The 21,887-nt window shown below is 43.9% G+C and overlaps 1 protein-coding gene across 4 annotated transcripts in view; it reads left to right on the forward strand.

Moving 5' to 3' along the window:
- The window catches only part of LOC147016622 (pleckstrin homology domain-containing family G member 4B-like), a 110,869-nt gene that overhangs the window by 40,770 nt on the left and 48,212 nt on the right, over positions 1 to 21,887 (forward strand). For 3 of the 4 annotated variants that reach the window (XM_085845448.1, XM_085845450.1, XM_085845447.1), the window contains exons 2-3: positions 4,255 to 4,443; positions 6,828 to 8,178. In XM_085845448.1, coding sequence (XP_085701574.1) covers positions 4,255 to 4,443; positions 6,828 to 8,178 — 1,540 coding nt within the window. Of the gene's footprint in view, positions 1 to 3,982; positions 4,019 to 4,254; positions 4,444 to 6,827; positions 8,179 to 21,887 lie in introns of those variants that run through there. The other variant, XM_085845449.1, reaches the window with a different exon arrangement.

The following is a 21,887-nucleotide window of genomic DNA, read 5'->3' on the forward strand; positions in this document are numbered from 1 at the left end:
AAATCCTGAGAACAAGTTGAATGATTTGGACTGTCGGTATTGCCGAAGTGGTATGTTGTATTTTTTTGAGCCAGTATATATTTTTGTACTTTGGTTGATCATTCGAGATGTTCAGCCATATCTTTCTCTTAAATAACTAAAGAGTTCATAGAACACCTTACCCCATGCTGTCTTGAGAGACGAGGACATGGGCATGATCTACAAGCGGTAACTTTGATTGGTCGTGAGGACGTAAAATGCTGTAATATTGTACATACTGCTAAACGGAAGGGTTTTGAAAGTGCCAAGATGGCAATTTGTGTTCTACAATGTTCAAATATATAATTCAATTGAAATAAAATAAAGATTTTAAATGTCGTAGAAAAATGTTTTTGGAACTGTACCGTCATTTCTGCAGTCTTTTACATCACCCGATCTCACACATTACATTAGTTATTCGTGCCTGTTACTTGTGTCCTTTATGAAGTCCCTAAAAACAGTAATTTTCCTGTTTGGACTAATTTTCCATTTGTTTCACTTGTCAGACAAGCAGACAGAGTAAAAAAAAAAAAAAATCTCACTTCTCCCTGTGCATTCAAGGCTGGTGTTGGCTGAACGGTGATGGTGGTTGGCTTAAGATCTTTGGGTCTTGAGTTTGAGCCCCTGTCGTGCTGTTGAAATAACACCAGGTGGGTTGACTCAGCCTGTCATCCTTCCAAGGTTAGCAAAACGAGTACCAGCTTACTGGGGTAATAAGACAATCGAGTGTCCAATTGAGTATTTGGCTAAGGAGTACAATCCATCGAGGATTGTACTCCTTGGCCAAATGAAACTGCCTCGGCAGCCCTATGTGTCTCATGGCATGAAAGGAATGACGTTTGTAGACAGAAGAACAGACAGACAGACAGACAGACAGACAGACATCCAGAAGTGAAGCAATTGCTTAACCCCACCTTTTACTTTGCATGTGTGGGGTAATAATACTGTCATAATAATAATAATACAATAATATGAGTTCCCTTACAAGGATTCTAATGCAGGACGAGGCCATTAGGCCCATCAAAGCCTGCACTATTATTGTTTTAACCTTTGCTTGTTTGTCCATGCTCTGTCCTTTTTTGAAATGAGCCACATCAAGCAAGGAAGCAGACATACCTTTTTTAAAGTCTGGGTATGACTCGGTCGGTGTTCAAACACTCAAACCATTATAACAGAAACACAAGTATGGGTCTGGTAAACGGAAGTATGGGAATAGTGATCGACATTTACTTATTAAATTGCACTTTGGGCCCAAACAATATGGAAATATTCACCACCTTCATTCCGATTCGATTGGATTCCCATACTTCTGTTTATCAAATCACTAATAGCTATATTATACTGTATATATAATATGTTTCTCATAATAAATATTAGTAACGATAATTGAATAATAATGAAACCCTTCTCATTCATTCTTATTCGTCTTTGACTTTTTAATGGCCCAAATTATTCCATCATTCTTGTGCGTTCAGCTGGGGGGATTCTGGGCCAAGTCTTTCACGAAAAGGCTGGCTAGGCCTGATGTTCGACCGGCAAGATTTTGTAATTTGTTCAGGGTGCCGATGAAGACGTCACCTACTCTTCGGGAAAGACATCGTTGAATATGCCTGCTCAATGTTGGCTCAATGGTTAGGGTGGTAGGCTTGGGATCCTTGGGTCCTGAGTTCAAATCCTACTTGGTTGTTGAAATAATACCAGGTGGGGTTGACTCAGCCTGTCATCCTTCTGAGGTTGGCAAAATGAGTTCCAGCTTTCTGGGATGATTGAGCCATTTGAGTATCCTGTGTTGGAGTGGTGACCTGTCCAGGATTGGACCCAATTGCCCAGGAGGCTGCTTTGGTAGCACTGATGCTGTGCACAGAGTATGGTCCCAATGGATGGATAGTTGAATCTTTAACGTCCACCAATGATCCCAGTGCTGGCAGATGGGTCATCCAATGAATGGCACACACATTGATGCCTTGCCTTTCCTGTGAAACACCATGGTGACAGATTATAGCTGGGTTAAGAGATTTCAACCTGAGCTAGACAGCTCAAAGTTGAAATGTAGACACCTCTAATCTATCCTGCCAGCCTTCAATTAATAACAATAATGGACGATGGCATTTCATGGGGGTGTTTCGATGAAGGTTACTATGTATGCAAACAGGCAGATAGGAAACCAAGTGCCCAAAAAGAAAGAAATGTGAAAATCTGTTTCCTTCCTATTTTTTTTCTTTTTAGGCAAGCGACTGAAAGCAGCTACTGTACTCTCCACTCCTTCCCCCTGTGTTTCACTCTTTGAGTAGAACAGCTATTGCAATTGTCAGACCATATTCCCCTGCGTCTTCACTCAACAGCATTGCTTTCTGACTTTCTCTTGCTGCCAATGAAACCTCTTGTGCTGTTTCCTGCCAAGGCCAGGAATGGTAAATTTTACATAAGACAACTGTGAAAATGCATATGTTTGATGATGGCAGATGTTTTCATCTGCAATGTATGCCAATGAAAGCGGCATGTTACTTTGTAGGGCAATGCAACCGCCATGATGATGTTTTTGAAGCCGCTTGATTGTCAGGACGTAGTCGATGCGGTGATACAAAGTTCAAGTTGAAGTTCTTGGGTGTTACAACGTTTGGGCTGCTGTTTCTGAGGCATGGTTTAGGGCCAGGAGTGAGACGTACTGGTGTTTTCGGAAGTTTGGTTTTGTTGCTTTCAGGAACCTTGCCTTTGTTTTCATGGCGCCGGGAAATCGTGTAGACAAAACAGGCGACAGAATGCCACCACAATCCAGGACAGACATCAACAAGGCTTGCCTTAGAGTCAAACGAATGTGTAACTGCATAGAGGCCGAGGCTCATACAGTCTACAGGAGGTGTTCAAACAGGAGACCACTTTCTCATAGCACTGGAGCTCTTCCTGCTGAGCTTGCTCGAAAGCTCATAGCACCTAGACTATCGCCAATGAGCGAGGTATAGCTAAGAAGACATCCTGCTGCGCACTTTTGCATGACACATGCTAATGGAATGTATTTCTATTCCAGTAGCTGCATTGGCCGGTCTGTTGAGATCCCAAAAGGGTTTCAAGGCCAAGTCAACAGCAGCCAGTCAAGCACGATGAAATGTGTTAGCAGGACCGAACCCTCTTATTGGAACAACTGTTACTAGAATGAGTGTAGAAATGCTTCCATTTGTTGTTGTTGTTGTTGTTGTTGTTGTTGCTGTTGTTGCTGCCATTTTCCTCGCATTTCCTGCTGTCACACATTTGCATCTAAGATATATTTGCATATCTCCCAAATTAATTCAGAAAAAATATTCTGGGATAACTCGTACATAAAACTTATACTGAGGATGAAATTGTCAACAAAATAGTTCAAAGTCTGAAGTTGTCCCATGTCATAAAGAGGAGTTTGTAGTGAGGAGAGTCCATAATCACCAGCATTGTGTGAGCTGCAGAGCACAGAATCCAAAATCTCAACTTATTCAAGGTTTTGTCAAATAAAACGTTATTTATTTATTTATTATTGTGAAGCCTTTTTCGACAAAACATCAAGTTCATTGTCCTTTTGCGTTCTCTGCTCTGCAATTCTCAAAAATTTGGTTCTTGCGCCTTATACTTTATTTGCATCTCTTTGTATCAGTGTGATTAACCACATGTAAAAAGGGAAGTTGGTGAAGACTTATTGCTACCTCGCTTTGCTTTGTTGGTATAACCAGGGAGGATAAGCATAGAAGAATTTTCGAGTGGACGAAAACCCTCTGGTCCAAGGTTCAAACTCCCCTTCTGTTTTGATTTGTCCCCTGGAAAAGTTCCATTTTGCACTTTTTTGTGCAGTGCTGGAATTCTGTAAGATTATCATTCTCAATTGTGAGGAAGTGCTCTCAATGACATGAAAATGTTTATTGCCAGTTAATTGCTCGGGTCACCGAGATGGTCTTGTGAATCACATCCTGGAAACATTTATTTTCTTTTACTGACGTATCTTAATTCTCCTGTGATGAGTGCGTCGATCTTCCTCGTAAGTTGAAATAATCAATGTAACGTATCTTGTGGATATAAGATGAGGTGTGTCTGCTTTTGCAGTTGGGTCAAACTTTTGCGTCGCCCAACTTACAAGTCACCTTTGGGATTGTACATGAAGTGAAGAATTTTCGATTCCAATGGAGTTAACATTATTTTTATGGATAGTAGAAATACTGCTGGACTGATAAATAAATAAATTAAAGTTTTCTGAGGTGTGTTTCTCACCTGTAGGCCAAGCAGGGTGCGGAGAGCAACATCGCAGCAGTGCTGGCGACCCTGTATCCTCCGAGGGGTGGCGCGGCCCGTGCCCAGGCCGTGGCCCTTGCGGAGGCAACTTACGCAGGTGATACCTTTGCTTTCTGGCTCGACTTCCTGCTACCTGCTCACCAACTGCTACTTCGGCTGCAGCAGGGTGCTCGTGTAAGTGCTTAAAAAGGCATGCATCATGAAATAGCTCATTTGATTTCTATCCTATGGTAACCACTTTTCTGATGGAATTGGTTTTTCAAACCGTGTGAATTGGAAACCCAACTTGGGTTTAATCAAAAATAAGTTGTTGCACAATGGTATTACTACTTGTGTCTGTGTTCTTTCTGCACGCGCACTTATTGCTATCTCACTGTGCTTTGTTGATATAATGAGGGAGATTCATTCGGAGCATTGGAGCTATTACTGATAGGTGCAATGTTTAAAAACTTTGCATTTATGTTTGCATTCATAACAAACTTACAATGATATCAAACATGCTAACGGGTTTTTGAAAGTTTCCGAAAACATGCTGAATGGTCGCTTTCCTCCAACGATCTAGGGTGACAAGTAGAGCTCGAATATCCAGTGCAATGATGACAGGGACCTATTTATATTCAGTGAATTTGAAATGGTTAAAGGTGACAAAGGAAATAAAAAATGGTGTCCATTCATCTGATTGATTTACCAAAACTGAGAGATAGCAATTCGAGTCCATGGTTTTGCATCGCACTATTCCGGATAGCATCGCAGACTCTTACTCCGCCACTTGACCATAACGACAAGAGGCATAACACTATGTTCACATTGAGAATGAAAATAACGGTTATGAGGACAACAACATTTATAAAAATCAGCCTGGAAAAAAATAAGTCAATTGATAAATGGAACTAAAACATTCAGTTTCATTGAGTTTGGTGTGTGTGTGTGTGTGTGTGTGTGTGTGTGTGTGTGTGTGTGTGTGTGTGTGTGTGTGTGTGTGTGTGTGTGTGTGTGTGTAAAAATATCATCTAAAACCTCAGCTATCGTCATAAGTAAAACTTCAAACAGAGTTTATTTATTAACTTGCGGCAAAAGTGTGATGAAACGATACAGAGGTGCCATGTGAGGATGAATGCACATAGGAGTGGTATGATAAACGTAGATAAGACAACTGGTTGTTCACTACTCACTACTCACTCATCACTTTACTTACTGATACTGTAAAAAAAAAAAAAACCGTGAGATTCAGTGTTCATGGAGCTGAAAAGATAAGGGGGAAATGGCTGGGAAAAGGTTGGGATGCAAGATAAAGAAAGAATTAATTTAAACAACAATAGAGAACTTTTCTGGATTAAAGAATTAAGAACTGCATTCCCTTATGGATTGAATTAAATAATTAATGATAACTATATACAACGTAATGGCCCAATTCCTTTGACCCATTATTATCAAACCCCGCATATTTTTCATCACTTATTTGTATTCCCATGGCAACCTCCATCTTACAGTATTTTGAAATGCAGTAATCTTTTCAACATTGTAGGCTTTGCAGCCTCGAACTACAGTATAATGTGTAGCTCCGAGGTTCAAATTAAAGTCTGGTTGGGTCCTTCACCCCTTTGAGTTCATCTTATTCTGAGTTTGATCCCCATTTTTGGTCGTTTCTTTAGCAACTGCCATTTTAGTACAGCACCAGCAGGTAGTGCTGTAGCCTGTGCATATCCTCTTTCATGCAGGACTTGAACTGGCTGTCTTTAGTCATATAAACATAAATGATCTCGTCGTATGTTTCAAAAAAGGAGGTTTTGTCTTCTGTACTGGGACCACATAGTCCGTTCCGAAAGATGAATTACAATATGGATCTTTGGTATTAAGACATTTTACACCTTTGGTGGAAATATAATTAAATTAGGTTGCAGATAGTGAGTATTTCAACAAATTAATGGGAGAGATGAAGTTAAGTAAATAAGAAAAGTTAAAATGTGGATGTAAATACAAGTTTGATGAGTCAAATACTCTCTATGCTCTTTTATATCCTTAACTCCCATGTTATTCTTGCTCCCATTTTACAAGCACTTACTTGTTTTTTGTGGGCATTAAAGATCCCCTGATACATTTGAAAAGAATAGGCCATTGTGTGTCGGTACCTTGGTCAAGTTCCAAATTCCCACCACAACTACTGCAAATAGGTCAATTACTGCAATTTGCATTGTACAGTATTATAGGCCTGGTGTTGGCTTAACGGTTATCAAGCGGCTGGTTTAAGATCTTAGGGTCTTGAGTTCAAGCTCCTGTTTTTATCGTTGAATTAACACCAACTGTGTTGACTCTGCCTGTCATATTTCCGAGGTCGGCAAAAACGAGTACCAGCTTACAGGTAAGGGGGGCACTGCATCAGCGGATGCTGCCAAGCAGCCACAAGCTGCATACGAATAAATAAATAATAATTGTATTATAACAGTGTGGTAAATGCATGATCAACTAAATGAAATGCCCTTTTGCTGTGATGTTTTTGTACTTTGTTGTGTAATTGAGATAATGGTTCAGCAATTCATTTTCTTCTTTTCTTCCAACAGGCGCAGTGTTTCAGGTACTCACCCGGACAAAAGGGTTGGCCATTGACCTTCGGTGACCGCATTGTGGTGCATTTAGCCCCACCCAATCCCAAGCTGCTGCAGCCTGGTGACTTCTACCTCCTGGTGCTTCCAGCGCCACCACAATCAAATTGCCAGCTGCCTGTCACTAAGGCACCACGTGTTGTGATCCGCTGGTTAGGTGACACCCGCCTTCTACAGGAGCTGACCTTGCCTGAGCACGAGTTTCCCAGGATATTTGCACCGGGTTGGATTTGTCGTCTGAACAAGGCAGTAGTGCATGGTGCTGGCTATCGAGTTAGTCCCTCAGTCTTTCCTGGCCCACTCTCTAACATTCTTCTGGCCAGCGAGACTGGTCTCTGCAGACTGCCTTGGGAAACACTCGTGCGGCCTGCGTTTATTGACATTGACTGGTCACGCCAAAGGACTTGTGGCACGACGGACTGCAAAGGAAACCAATCCCCAAATCCATTAGACGGTACCATACATTGGCGAGGAGGTGAACAAACTGAAAAAGTCGGCAAAACGTCCAGCCAAGCTCCGATAGTGATACGGGGACTGGGTGCCTTACCAGCGGTTCCCAGTCCCACAGTGGAGAATGATATTGATGCTGGTGATTATGTTGAACTCTTGGCGTTGAGTGAAAATTCAAATCTCACTAACCATGAATGGCCATGGCAGAACACCAACCGGCAAAGAAATTCGGCCTGCTTAGAGGCACACAGGCTGTATCGTAAATCATATGTTGAGGCACTTCGAAATCCTATGCTCTTTGATGATGACGATGACGATGCATGGTTAAAAGCTGATATATCACAAGGCAACAGCTCATTTGACTGTCAAACTACAGAAACACAACCGCTTCAGAGCAATGACAATTCTCATGTGAGCCTCCATTGCAATAGGCTGGAACCTGTTATGGTGGTTGCATCTTGTCATGAGGATAAGGCTGCTTTTGAAAATGGGGGTCTTCAAAATGGCCCCATCATTGATGAATCCTTTGATGTTGAACCATCAGAGAAACACACTGACATTAACAAGGATTCCGAGTTGATAGAAGGAGAGAGTCCAGGCACTTTTAAGAGGCTGTGCACGAGGACCTTACACACAATTGAGGAATCGGACAATTCGGATGAGGAAAGCTCCACAGAAGACCTCTTGAAAAAGACACGGACGAGTGATGAAGAGGTTAAAGATTCAAACTTTCTAAAGATTGTGCAAGAAGATGGTAATTTGGGAGATGTCCAAGTGCACTTGCATTGTGAGCAGACTGCATGCGGGAACAATGAAGGAGGAAGTTTACTTCTTGAAGTCCCGGGAGGTGAAAAACCTGGTAAGGTTTGAAAGTTAACTTTGTCATGAAATGTCTTCTACCTTGCTCTATTTCACGGGTTCAAGCATGTTATGTTATCAAGGCTGACGAACTTGGGTCAGCAACTTGAATTTGGCCATGATCAACTGAAAATAATATGCAGGAGAATAGCACAACATTTGTGGAAAAGTAATAATGTACCTCGATCATATCTTCACACAGCAACATATACATATACATATACATATACATATACATACGCGTATATACTAGCGGGGTATGCTTACACATTGTAGGCAATAACGAGCCGTGCTTTCCCATTGTCTCGGGTCGCTCACCTGCATTTTTTTCATTTATTTATTTTAATTTATTTATATTTTCATTTACGGATGTTTTCTGATGGTTCTGCGATTTTTACAGCGCCACGACATCGTGCTGTTATATAATTGGCTACTCTGTCCTGTGTCTTCTGTCACACTTATGGCCGCGTACGTCCCTTTGATGTTCTTCTTCTTCTTTCGGCTGCTCCCGTTCGGGGTCGCCACAGCGGATCATCCGTATGATCCGCATAGTGATTTGGCACATGTTTTACACCGGATGCCCTTCCTGACGCAACCCTGGTCGCCTCTTACGACACAGGGATATGGTACACCTATTTTAACCGGGGTATACACCGGCCCAGGACACTGGTACTCACTTCGCCGACCTCGGAAGGATGACAGGCTGAGTCAACCCCCTGGTGTATTAATTCAGTGGCCCAACGGGGCTTGAACTCAGGACCTTTTGGATCCCAAGCCGCTGCCCTAACCACTGCGCCAACACCAGACTTTACGTCCCTTTGATCTGAGGGCTATAAATATAAATTTGTCCAACGTCACAACTCTTCCCATCATGCATGCTAATTCACCGTGTCTTCATTTTTATTTTATAACTGCAAAATTGTTTCATCATTCTTAACCGAGACTTTTACTGCCCCCAGCCGTGCGATATCGAAGTATTCGCTTCTTGTTACTGGTGGATTTAACGGTTTTGATGTCCATTGGCATGCAAAATTTCAGCTTTATAGGTCACCCGAAGGTACCGGTCTGTAATATCAGTCAGTCAGTCATTCAGTGGTTAGAATGAGCTTTATGTATTGGAAACTAGCAAATACCACACGTCGCTTCACTGACGGGGATAGTAAAGGGGGGAGGGATGATGAGGGATAGAGGGGAAGAGGGAGAGAGGGGAAGCAAGGAGAGAGGGTAGGGAGGGGGAGTGAGGATGTGTTGGGGAAGGAGGAGGGGTGGGTGAAGGGAAGACAGTGTGAGGTGAGAGGAAGGGAAGGAAGACGTGCGGTGGAGCGTTAATTGCCACCAGGATACATCCAGAGACAAACACCACCCGGACGTGTCCAGAGACAAACACTGTCCAGAAACAAACACCGCCCGGAAGCGTCCAGAGACAAACACCGCTTGGACCCGTCCGGAGATAAACTCCCGTCCAGAAATAAACACCTCCCAGAAGCGTCCAGAGATAAACACCGCTTGGACCCGTCCGGAGATAAACTCCCGTCCAGAAACAAACACCACCCGGAAGCGTCCAGAGACAAACACCGCTTGGACCCGTCCAGAGATAAACTCCCGTCCAGAAACAAACACCTCCCAGAAGCGTCCAGAGACAAACACCGCTTGGACCCGTCCGGAGATAAACTCCCGTCCAGAAATAAACACCGCCCGGAAGCGTCCAGAGACAAACACCGCTTGGACCCGTCCGGAGATAAACTCCCGTCCAGAAACAAACACCGCTTGGACCCGTCCGGAGATAAACTCCCGTCCAGAAACAAACACCTCCCAGAAGCGTCCAGAGACAAACACCGCTTGGACCCGTCCGGAGATAAACTCCCGTCCAGAAATAAACACCGCCCGGAAGCGTCCAGAGACAAACACCGCTTGGACCCGTCCGGAGATAAACTCCCGTCCAGAAACAAACACCTCCCAGAAGCGTCCAGAGACAAACACCGCTTGGACCCGTCCGGAGATAAACTCCCGTCCAGAAACAAACACCGCTTGGACACGTCCGGAGATAAACTCCCGTCCAGAGACAAACACCGCTTGGACCCGTCCGGAGATAAACTCCCGTCCAGAAACAAACACCGCCTGGAAGCGTCCAGAGACAAACACCGCTTGGACCCGTCCGGAGATAAACTCCCGTACAGAGACAAACACTGCCCGGAAGCGTCCAGAGACAAACACCGCCCGGAAGCGTCCAGAGACAAACACCGCCTGGAAGCGTCCAGAGACAAACACCGCTTGGACCCGTCCGGAGATAAACTCCCGTCCAGAAACAAACACCGCCCGGAAGCGTCCAGAGACAAACACCGCTTGGACCCGTCCGGAGATAAACTCCCGTCCAGAAACAAACACTGCCCGGAAGCGTCCAGAGACAAACACCGCTTGGACCCGTCCGGAGATAAACTCCCGTCCAGAGACAAACACCGCTTGGACACGTCCGGAGATAAACCCTGCCTGAACGCATCTGGAGACGAACACCATCCAGACATAAACACCGTCTGGATATGTCCGGAGACAGAGAGAGGAGAGGAGAGGGGAGAGTGTGAGAGGTGTGGGAGGAGGGTGCTGCACTGCATTGGGAGGGGGTAGAGCAAGGATGGAAAAGAGAGCGAGAGAGGGAGAGGGAGAGGGAGAATGTGTGTGTGTGTGTGTGTGTTATGTTTTTTGAACAACACAAAACCATGAGTAGCTTTCACCGAAAAACAATGCTGCATTGATATAGACGTTTCAGGGATATGTTCACAAAAAATAATCTTTATAAACAGCTGCGTGTGAAGGGTAGAAAAAAAAATTGGCTCAGTAATTTAGAAAACACATTATTACAGAAAACGACTTGGAAATCGGGTGTTATTTCAGAACTCCCTCAGGGTGACGGAGCATGAACCACTCGCTCAGGGTGACAGAGCACGGACAGCTCACTCAGAGTGATGGAGCATGAACCACTCTCGGGGTGACGGAGCACTAATCACTCGCTCAGGGCAACAGAGCACGAAGCATTCACTCTGGTTGACGGACCACAAATCACTCGCCTAGGGCGATGGAGCAAGAACCACTCACCCAGGGCGACGGAGCACGAAGCACTCGCTCAGAGCAAAGGAGCATGAACCACTCACTCAGGGTGACTGAGAACAAACCACTCACTCAGGGCAACCGAGCATGAACCACTTGCTCAGGGTTACAGAGCATGAACCACTCACTCAGGGCAACGGAGCATGAATCACTTGCTCAGGGCGATAGAGAGTGAACCACTCGCTCAGGGCGATAGAGAGTGAACCACTCGCTCAGGGCGACGGAGCACAAACCACTCGCTTAGGGTGACGGAGAACAAACCACTCACTCAGGGCAACCGAGCATGAACCACTTGCTCAGGGTGACGAGGCATGAACCACTCAATCAGGGCAACGGAGCATGAATCACTTGCTCAGGGTTACAGAGCATGAACCACTCACTCAGGGCAACGGAGCATGAATCACTTGCTCAGGGCGATAGAGAGTGAACCACTCGCTCAGGGCGACGGAGCACAAACCACTCGCTCAGAAATAAACATTGCAGATAATCCCCCCATCTCGCCTTCTCTTCTGTGGACGCGTCACATGTTACATCGGTTCAGGGTCCGCGCAGACGTTATACCTTCTTTTTTTTAAACGTCTGTTTTTCTCAAGATTTGCTAATTCCCTGCAGAGCACCTCACGAAACCTCCAACAGTATAGACACAGATTTGGCAGATGTTATGGATCGGCAGTCCCTCTGGGTGACAGGTGACAGGGCGCGAGGTCTCGCAGTGAATGCATCATCATCTAGCTCAATGAAGCTGGTTAATTTTGGCACGTTCCTAAATTTTTGTTCATTCAATGTAATTCTCCAAATTGTAGAAAAAGATAAGTTTAATGCTTTGGAAATTTCACATTTTCTTGTGTATTTATGGAAAAGGAGAGAACATAGCCTTACTTGGTTAAAGTAAATAAGTATATTGGCTTAGTTATAAGACTCATTATTTCTTTAAATTATCAGATTTCACAACATAATTCGACACTTGTTTAATCCGGATGATATCTGATCCTCAAAACCGAAATAATATTTCGATGATATACTTTAATCAGTCCGTGAGAGTAGGTCCTGGAAAATTCTCACATAATAAATGAAATCGCTCCAAGCTCCTAATTTGAAAACTATACTACTTACAAAAGTGATGTACACAGTGATTCATAGCTATGATGAACAGGCATTCGACAATGAGTGAAAAAAGTGAGAAAAAAAACTTTATCGTTAAGAAATCGTTGTGTCCTGTTCCAGGTCGCAACATGGTTGAGCAGGCCAAGCATGGTTGAGCAGTCCAAAAACACATGGCGGCTTCAGACCCCAGCGAGGTTACCTAGGAAACACCTTCAGATCCCAGACAGCGAGGTGGCCGAGGATCACCTGATGAAGGATAAAATTAAATAAGGCCGTTAATTATCTTCAAAATGGGTGTTTTAATGAACCCAAACACTCAATTTTCACTCTTGCACTTCCTTGAAGTTTTCTTAGTATGCTAGCAAAGTTTCAGGCTGCTCGGTTTTATGGTTTTAGAGTTATGGAGGACACACACACACACACACACACACACACACACACACACACACACACCCACACGCACACACGCACACACACAGACACACACACACACACACACACAGACACACAGACACACAGACACACAGACACACAGACACACAGACACAAAGACACAAAGACACACACACACACACACACACACACACACACACACACACACACACACACACACACACACACATATTTATTAGTATCGATAGATAGATGTCATGCTTGGTTTGTATTTCTGATGTACCATACTCTGTGACAGAGTGTCGGTGCTGCTGAAGCAGTTTCTTGGCAAGTTTTACACTTGGTGGTTTGCCATTGCTTTCTCAGCAGTAGTTGTGGAAGGAATTTGTAATTTGTTCAGGGTGCCAGCGATAGCTCACCTATTCATTGCGAAGGACACTTTGGGATGTCCAATGTCCACCAACTAGTGCCGCAGACGGCACACCGAGTTTAACGTCCATTGGAGGGACGGCACACGTATTGATTCCTCACCCTGCCGGTGAAACACCAGGGTGACAGTTTATAGTGCGTCGGGATTCGTACCCAGGCTCGACGGCGTTAGGCGAGTGTGCGTGCCTCCAGACCATGCTGCCAGTGCTGGATTAACCATTCAGCAGACAAGGCACGTGCCTTAGGGCCAGCCAAAAATGTGGCCCAAAAATTATTTTCACATTAAATATTTGTCTTTTTTTGTATTAAATATTTTGTTCTTGAATCAGTTCATCTTTTGTCCTGGGTCCATTTCCATGAGCCCGAGATATAATTTAAAATTTTCAGGCCATTCTCTAAAATTTAAAAATGTGCCTTGGGGCCAGCCGAGGCTTAATCCAGCACTGCTTGCTGCCAGCCTAAAATGGTGTTATGTACAAATAATTTTGCTTATCACGTCTTCCACTATATTTACTTATAACGTCTGTTATAGTTATTGGCAACTAATGTTTAGTATAGTTATAATATCCAGTGTGTATAGCAATTTACAACATCCTTGAAAGATTAAGCGATGTAAATGTCCAATGAACAGACGAAGAGTAACAATAAGGTTTCACTGCCTGATTGAATGGACTTTGGACACATCTTAAGATTGTGGACCTGTTAGTCGGAGAGGTTCTCAGATTAAAGGGTCAAAACGTCAATGATTTACGGTTCCCAGCTGATACAAACGTCCATTGAATTGGTCAGTCAAAATGTCCGTGAATAATTTTGTTCGCACACAGTCAGTCACCATTACAAATGCCAATTAATTATTTTGATTGTAATTGAATGTCGACAGTAATGCAAGTTTGCCTTAATAATGGGTTATTGTTTGGATTGTCTGCCTTGGAAGTACAAGTCGTTGTGCGAGTTGTTGTACAAATGGTTTGAATTTTTGTCTGTCTCATGGTGCATGTTGTATAAGTTGAATGAATTATTGGGATCTCTCTTGCTTACCTATTGTTCCAGACTAAATGTGTCAAAACCTCAATGATGGATGGTACAGGTAGTCATTTGGTTGAAGGAATTATTGAGTTCTCTCGCTCTCTTCTTCACTCTCTCCTTTGCTTTCTTCCTCACCCTTTCTCTCAATCTCTCCCTCACTCTCTCCCTCGCTATCTGTCTCGCTCTCATCCTCCCTCTTTCTTTTCCTTGCTACCTTCCTCGCTCTTTCACCCGCTCTCTCCCTCACTCCCTACCCCTTTCCCTTCATCTTTCCTTCACTATCTCCCTCACTCTTTCCCTTGCTCTCTTCCTCAACTTTCTCGCTCACTCCCTCCTCCTTTCCCTCACTCTTTCCCTTGCTCTCTCTCCCTCATGCTCTCCTCCTCGATCTCTCCCTCAACTTTATCCCTCCCTTTTTCCCTTGCTCTCCCCTTCACTCTCTCCCTCACACTTTCCCTCGGTCTGCTGGCTACCTATGGTAGTCAATTATCCAGGTAGCACAGCAACATTTCATGCTGGGTCTTCCGAGTCTTTCATGAAAGCCACAAGGACACTGTGACATGCACTGTACTCTCAGGGAAAACACGATAACATCTTCAATATCCAAGGTTAGAAAGTGACTCAAATACATATATATATATATATATATATATATATATATATATATATATATATATATATATATATATATATATATATACATACACACAAAGACCCACCCACCACATCTCTCACCTGTGAATGGAGGGAATAGCCAATCAGCTCTCACCTAATCGACTACACCCAGGTGGCTAGGATTATATAAATAATTGACCCTCCCATGCTCCTCCAGCCAAAGTAGCTGCATAAAGCAACCCAAGAAGACTTGCGCAAGGTAAGGGCTAAACACTGTTTCAAACCCTTCCCAGAGTTCCTCAACAACTATAAAGCCATTCACACATAGTACACACACGACAATCCCAATACTATACACTCCCCTCCGCTACTGGACTGGTTTCATCACTTATTGGCGAATCATCAGCGATAGCGTAGACAGCAATGCATAACAATGATATGAGGCTCTCAAGCATATCAATCAATCGATTCCAGTAGAATCAATCTAGTTGCCCTGCGCTAAACCCTCTCTATGACATGTATGCCTTCTTGAGTTGTGGTGACCAAAACTACACACAATATTCTTGATGTGCCCCTCACTAAATTCCTGTGCAATGTTCATACCACCTCTTTTTATTTATAAATGATACCCCTCCGAATACAACCTAAAACCCTATTTGATTTACCAAGAGGAGGAGGAGGAGGAGGAGGAGGAGATTGGGACCATACTCTGTGCAGAGCGTTGGTGCTGCTTCAGCAGTCTCCTCGGCTATTGGGCACAAATCTGGATGGGTCGCCACTCCGACACAGGATACCAGCATGCTGGCACTCATTTTGCCGACCTCAGAAGGATGACAGGCTACCTGGCAATGTGCTACCAGCTGACCTCCCAAATCTATTACCACCCCCCCCCCCCCAGATCCTTCTCCTGTGTGACATGCTCTATAATTACCCCTTGCATCCTGTAATCTCTATTTTCATTGTTTTTTCCCATCCCAAACACCTTATATTTGCTCAGGTTAAATTCCATCTGCCAATCTTTTGCCCAATCTATGCAAGTATCAATACTTTCCTGAATCTGATCACCACCCACTCTACTGTCCACCTCAACCTCCAAGCTTTGTGTCATCTACAAATTTGGAAAGCCTACCTCTTCACCGCACTATCCAAATCCTTGATGTAAATAATGAATAATAATGGTCTGAGTACTGATCCCTGAGGTACCCCGCTACTTACATCCTCCCACTCACAGCCACTCTTTGCTTCCTATCACAAAGCCAGTTTGCAATCCAATTATCTCCCTGACCAGTCACTCCATAAGCCCTCACTTTGGCTAACAACCTCCGATGTGGTACCTTATCAAATATCTTCTTAAAGTCTACATATACTATGTCTACTGCCTTTCCATCATCCACCCAATCAGACACTGCTTCATAGACCTCTAAAATATTTGTAAAACAGGAACTACCTTTGGTAAACCCATGCTGACTACCTTTAATTAGGTTGTATTTATTTAAATGGTTCCTCATCTGGTCCCTAATTAATGTCTCCAACACCTTCCCCACAACTGAAGTCAAACTAGCAGGTCTATAGTTTCCCAATTCTTCTCTGGATCCTTTCTTAAATAATTGGTGTTACATTTGCTTCTCTCCAATCCTCCGGTACCTGTCCTGACTCCAGTGAGCTGTTGAAAATATCCATTAATATCTCGTTACCTGCTCAAGCACCTCCATCAATACTCTCAGGTGCGTATTATCTGGACCCGGAGCCTTATCCACTCTTTGATTACCTCGCTGTTCCTTTACCTCCTCCACTCCAACCTGAATCTTCTGTAATAGCCCTTCCTCACCTCCTTGATAGATACTCTCAGCCATTGGCAATTCTCCTGATACTACTACAACTACTGAATAATAATCCTACCACTACTAATACAACTACTACCAAATAATAATCTACTGAATGAATAATACAGGAATGTCCAGGGTGTTCAGCAGCACCACTGGACACTGCACTTCGTCCTCGTTATTAGAGTTAATAACATAGTTTGTTGAAAATCCAATGTTATTATCATTATTATTATAAGTATCCTGTATGTTTGTGCGGAAGTATGGTGTTTATACCTGTGCATGCACAGACTGGGTACCGTGTCGGTTTGAAAATGTTTTCTTGCATCCCCATTTGCCAAGAGGATTCCAACGGTATGCAATATGATGGGGTTACAACCTGTGGGGTGGATTCTATCGACGGACAGACAGACAGACAGACAGACAGACAGACAGACAATACAACTTTTTAGGTATAGATAAAACGTACACAGTTCTGGAGACCAATGTTTTGCTCCGAGTCAACCAACCAATGAGAATCATCCTACATTTTCCAGGTCAATATTGCTTGCAAATGGGACAGCGATCGTCATTGGCTGCCTCGTACTTTGAACAGCAGACGCCGCCAATCAAATGCAATCTTCTTCTTTGTTTGTATGCAGCTTGAGGTCGCAGGGTACCATCGTTGGCTGAGGGTGTGGCTGTACCGCTGATGCAGTGCCCTCTGCTGGTTAAGGCGGGAATTTGTAATTTGTTCAGGGTGCCGGTGATAGTTCGCCTACTCTTCCTGAAAGAAACCGTGGGATCTTGAGCGTCCACCAACTAATGTTGCCAGATGGGCCACCCGTTTAACGTCCATCCAAGGGACACGTTGATAAATCATCCTGCCTGTGAAACACTGGGATGACAGTTTATAGCTGGGTCGGGGTTTGAACCCAGACGAGACAGCTGAGAGGTGAGTGTGAGTACCTCTTGGACCTCGGCCATCCTGCCAGCCCATGAAATGCAATGAGATCACAGATATATGATTTTTCACGCAGTATCGAGGGAGACCTCCAGAAGGTGGACAGTATAGCCTTTGTCACACCATAAAAATCTATCAAATAATTCGACGAGACATATTATTTGGTAAAATGGGTATTTTTCTCCAAATTATCAGCAATAAAATTGGTAAGCTGTTCAAATATACAAAAAGCGGTCGACTACCGCCAACAGCGGTAGAGTTGGCAACCACGTTAAGACTTCATCTGGATGGAAATTTGCCACAAAGTTTATCCATCCATCCATTGGGACCATACTCTGTGCAGAGCATTGGTGCTGCCTAAGCAGACTCCTTGGCTATTGGACACAATCCTGGACGGGTCGAAAGTTTATCATGCAGTGCAAAATAATAACAACAATGAATAACAAGTAATATAGAGTTGGAAGAATGGATTGAAAGAGGAAGAAAGTTCCTAGCACAAAGAGAAGGAATGGTGACGATGTTTCCAGCATTGTTTAGGGACTGAGACGAGATGAGGATTGCCTGAGCGAAGGGAGTGATGCCTTTTATAGGTGGAAATGGGTTTTGAGACGTTATCTAGGGCAAGCCTGTGACACAACCTCTTAAATGGGTAACATACGTTTAAAAGCGATATGGTAATGGATAGGGAGTCGCTTCAAGTGAAACCAGAGTATTTTATTGCAGTTACAGGTGGAAATTGTAGTGGTCCCCCCCCCCCGCCCCCTGTATGATTTGTAGTGCAACTGTATTAACCACACATCATACAGGTACTCAAACTTTCAGTCAAGCTTCTTTTAAAACGGAACTAGTCGGTCATGTTGAATTGCTTGACCTCAGTAGAGTGGAAATTTCACTGCTATCCTTTGATTGGGGGTGGAGGGATAGACTAGTGATATGCACACTCACCTCTGAGCTGTCCAGCTATGATTTGAATCTCGACTCATCTTGTCTGCTGGCATTAGTTGTTGCTGGACGATAACAATCCCACGATGTCTTTCGCAAAGTGTAGACGAGTTATTGCCAGCACCATGAACAACTTCAAAATTCTTGTCTTCACTGGCTGCTGGGAAGGGAACCACCTAGAGTAACCGGAACCCTTGTGCAGCAACCCTAACTACCCACCATAACCCTAATTCCACAGCTTGAACAAATTACAAATTCCTGCCACCTTCAGGTGAGTATCCTGCGTCGGAGGGATGACCTGTCCAGGATTGGTTTGAGCCAAAAAACGTTTCGTGACAAGTCAACACCCCAAAGCTCTATCGAGGGTCTGGTCCTCCATTATTATTATTTTCATGATGTTAGTTTCATTGTTTACTCCCAGTATCATTTTGAGATCTCAATTCCAATGCTATCGTTATGACTGTGGAATTCATCTCAAGTTGTTGTTCCCGTGTTGTGTAAGTTGTGTTGCATCATATAGTATGCAGTTCTTACCTCCACCACCAAAGGATGATGGACGTTTTGTTTTCACCCATTTCTGTCTGTTGGGTCGCCGAAATAGGTGACCCTTATTGTCAGTAATTCTGTCTGTTTGTTTGGATGTTTGTTTGTTTGTCATCAGCATAATTTGTAGTAAACTTGGGCGGATTTTGACCAAACTCGGGTGCTAGGTACATCTGATGACCTAGTGCTTTGGAAATTGTGATGGTTGCTTGGGACGCTTTGGTTCCCTTGCAACAACCGAAAAACCTTCAAAATCGGTACCGTTCACGCGGAATCAATTCCGAAAGCCATTATCCCACGTAGGGTTATGGAATTTGGCACGAATGATCTACAGGTGATGCTCTATCAAATATATTCCGGTTTTTGTGATATATGGAATACTTTACCCGCAGCGCCCCCTACAATTAGGGTATGCGCGAAAATTGGCGAAAATTGAAGGCCCCCGAGCGACCAGGTGAGTACATCGATACGAATGAATGAAACTTTGCGATACGAATGAAACTTTGCAGGTTCATGGTACTCAATGAGCACTACAACTTTGCCTCAGGATATATTGACTGATTTCGCTTAGGTCAGGGGTCAAAGGTCAATTAGTGCAAAAATCGATAATATGCGAGAGCTGGAGGTGCCTTCGCGCCAAATGCTACTCCTCCTCGGGTTATGGTCGGATGGTCATGAAAATTCACACTAATCGTCTGGAATACATTGTGCACAAACGATCGAGCCGAATTTTCGATTTAGATATTTGTTCACCCACAGCACCCCCTAGAACTTTGGGGATTTCCGATTTCAAACCACATTTTTGGTACGTTTCATTCAAATGGATACCGAGTAGTTATCAGGAGATGGAACTCGATGAGATTTGATATGCATAATCTTAAGGTGATTCCCTATCCGCTATATGACATCCATTTTGTTCTCGATCTTATATTTTCCATGCTCGGCTACCCATCGCCGCCTACCGGCTTGTCTGTCTGTTTGTCTGTCTGTGAGCAGGATATCTCAAAAAGTTATCCACAGATTCGGACAAACTTTGTTGGACAGGTTGGTTGCATGACAAAGACGAATTTATTCGATTTTGTTGAAGATCTGGATCCGGATCTGGATTCTAGAATTATTTAAGTGATTCTTCGCCATTGAAAGATCGGGCCCAAAACTATATATAGCATGATATCTCAAAAAGTTTTGCACGGATTCGGACGAAACTTGATGTCCATGTTGGGTGTGTGACAAGTACGAATGGATTCGATTTTCGTGATGATCCTGATCCGGATCTCGACAGGAGAAAAAAAAAAATTCAGTGATTCTTCACCATTGATAAATGGGGCAAAAAACGATATATAGCATGATATTTCAAAAAATTATGGATGAGTTGTGAGAAAAGTTGGTGGATGGATTGGGTATGTGATAAGAACAAGCCGATTCAATTTTGGTTAAGGTACGATGGAAATCCGGCCTATCGGTGGGATACAAAACGTAAACTATTTAGCCTGGCGGAGGGTATGCGCTCAACCAAGTGCCGTTCCACTCAACTGTTTGCATGTCTCATAGATGTTAAAGATTCCTTCACACTATCTCAAGAACAAAACGTTTCTTGTGGTTTCCTCTTTTACTCCCATAGTAGTGACATTCAAACTGACTTATCACTTGCAAACAACTTAAAGGCTGAATGCCTAAACTCGGTGTTCGCAGCTAAATATTGTGTCCAAAACCCATCGCTTTCGCTACCCACCTTACCCAGTCACACCCAACTGTCCCTGGACTCTGTGTCCTTTTCTTCTGACAAAGTGGATAGCTTGCTGTCAAACCTCGACTCAGATTCTGCAACCGGTCCAGACGGCATCAGCCCACGTGTCCTAAAAACCTGCTCTTCTGCTCTTGCTCACCCTCTCTCTGTTCTATTCACCCTCTCATTTGCTTAATGTCATCTGCCATCTGCTTGTAAATCTGCTAACATCACTACCCTGCATAAAAAGGTGCAAAAACAGATCCCTGCAACTACAGACCAATCAGCCTTCTCCCAATCACCAGCAAGGTTATGGAATCCATCATCGCTTCAGACATTAAATTCTTCCTCTTCTCCAATGGCTTGATTTCCGATCATCAATTTGGTTTCAGACCAGGTCACTCTACCCTGGATATGCTGCTTCTGCTCTCCCAACAATGGATGGAGGTCCTCAGTGCCAGACAGAAAATCCGAGTCGTATCCCTGGACATATCACGTGCTTTTGACATGGTCTGGCACCCTGCCCTACTCACCAAACTCTCTTCCCATGGTATTCAAGGTCATCTCCACTCATGGCTCGCAGACTTCCTCTCCTGCCACAGTCAACATGTGGCCCTAAATGGAGTTCTTTCATCCCCTCTTCCTGTCCAGGCTGGAGTTCCTCAAGGTAGCGTTCTGGGCCCTGTTATTTTTCTGGTTTTCATCAATAATCTCTCAACTCTCTGAAAAATCCTCTTTATCTCTTTGCTGATGACTCCACCCTCTGCCGTGCCATCGGTCATCCCTCAGACCAGCAAGCAGCAGCTTCTTCGCTCACTGCAGATCTGGATAAAATCACAAACTGGTCCAACACGTGGAACATGTCTTTCAATCCGGACAAATCTCACACTCTCACGATGTCTCTCCGAAAGGACCATTTAGAACCCCCCCCCATCCACTTTCTCAACAATCCTCTGGAAGAAGTCCTTTCTTTCAAGCTTCTGGGTCTGACTATCTGCCATGTCCTTTCCTGGGAAAGCCACATTTCAAACCTCACCTCAAAAGCCAGTCGCTGACTGGGAATC

The sequence above is a fragment of the Eptatretus burgeri genome, chromosome 11 (genome assembly GCF_056783735.1).
Source record: "Eptatretus burgeri isolate ZD-2024b chromosome 11, Ebu_testis_v1, whole genome shotgun sequence".
Taxonomy (NCBI): Eukaryota; Metazoa; Chordata; class Myxini; order Myxiniformes; family Myxinidae; genus Eptatretus; species Eptatretus burgeri.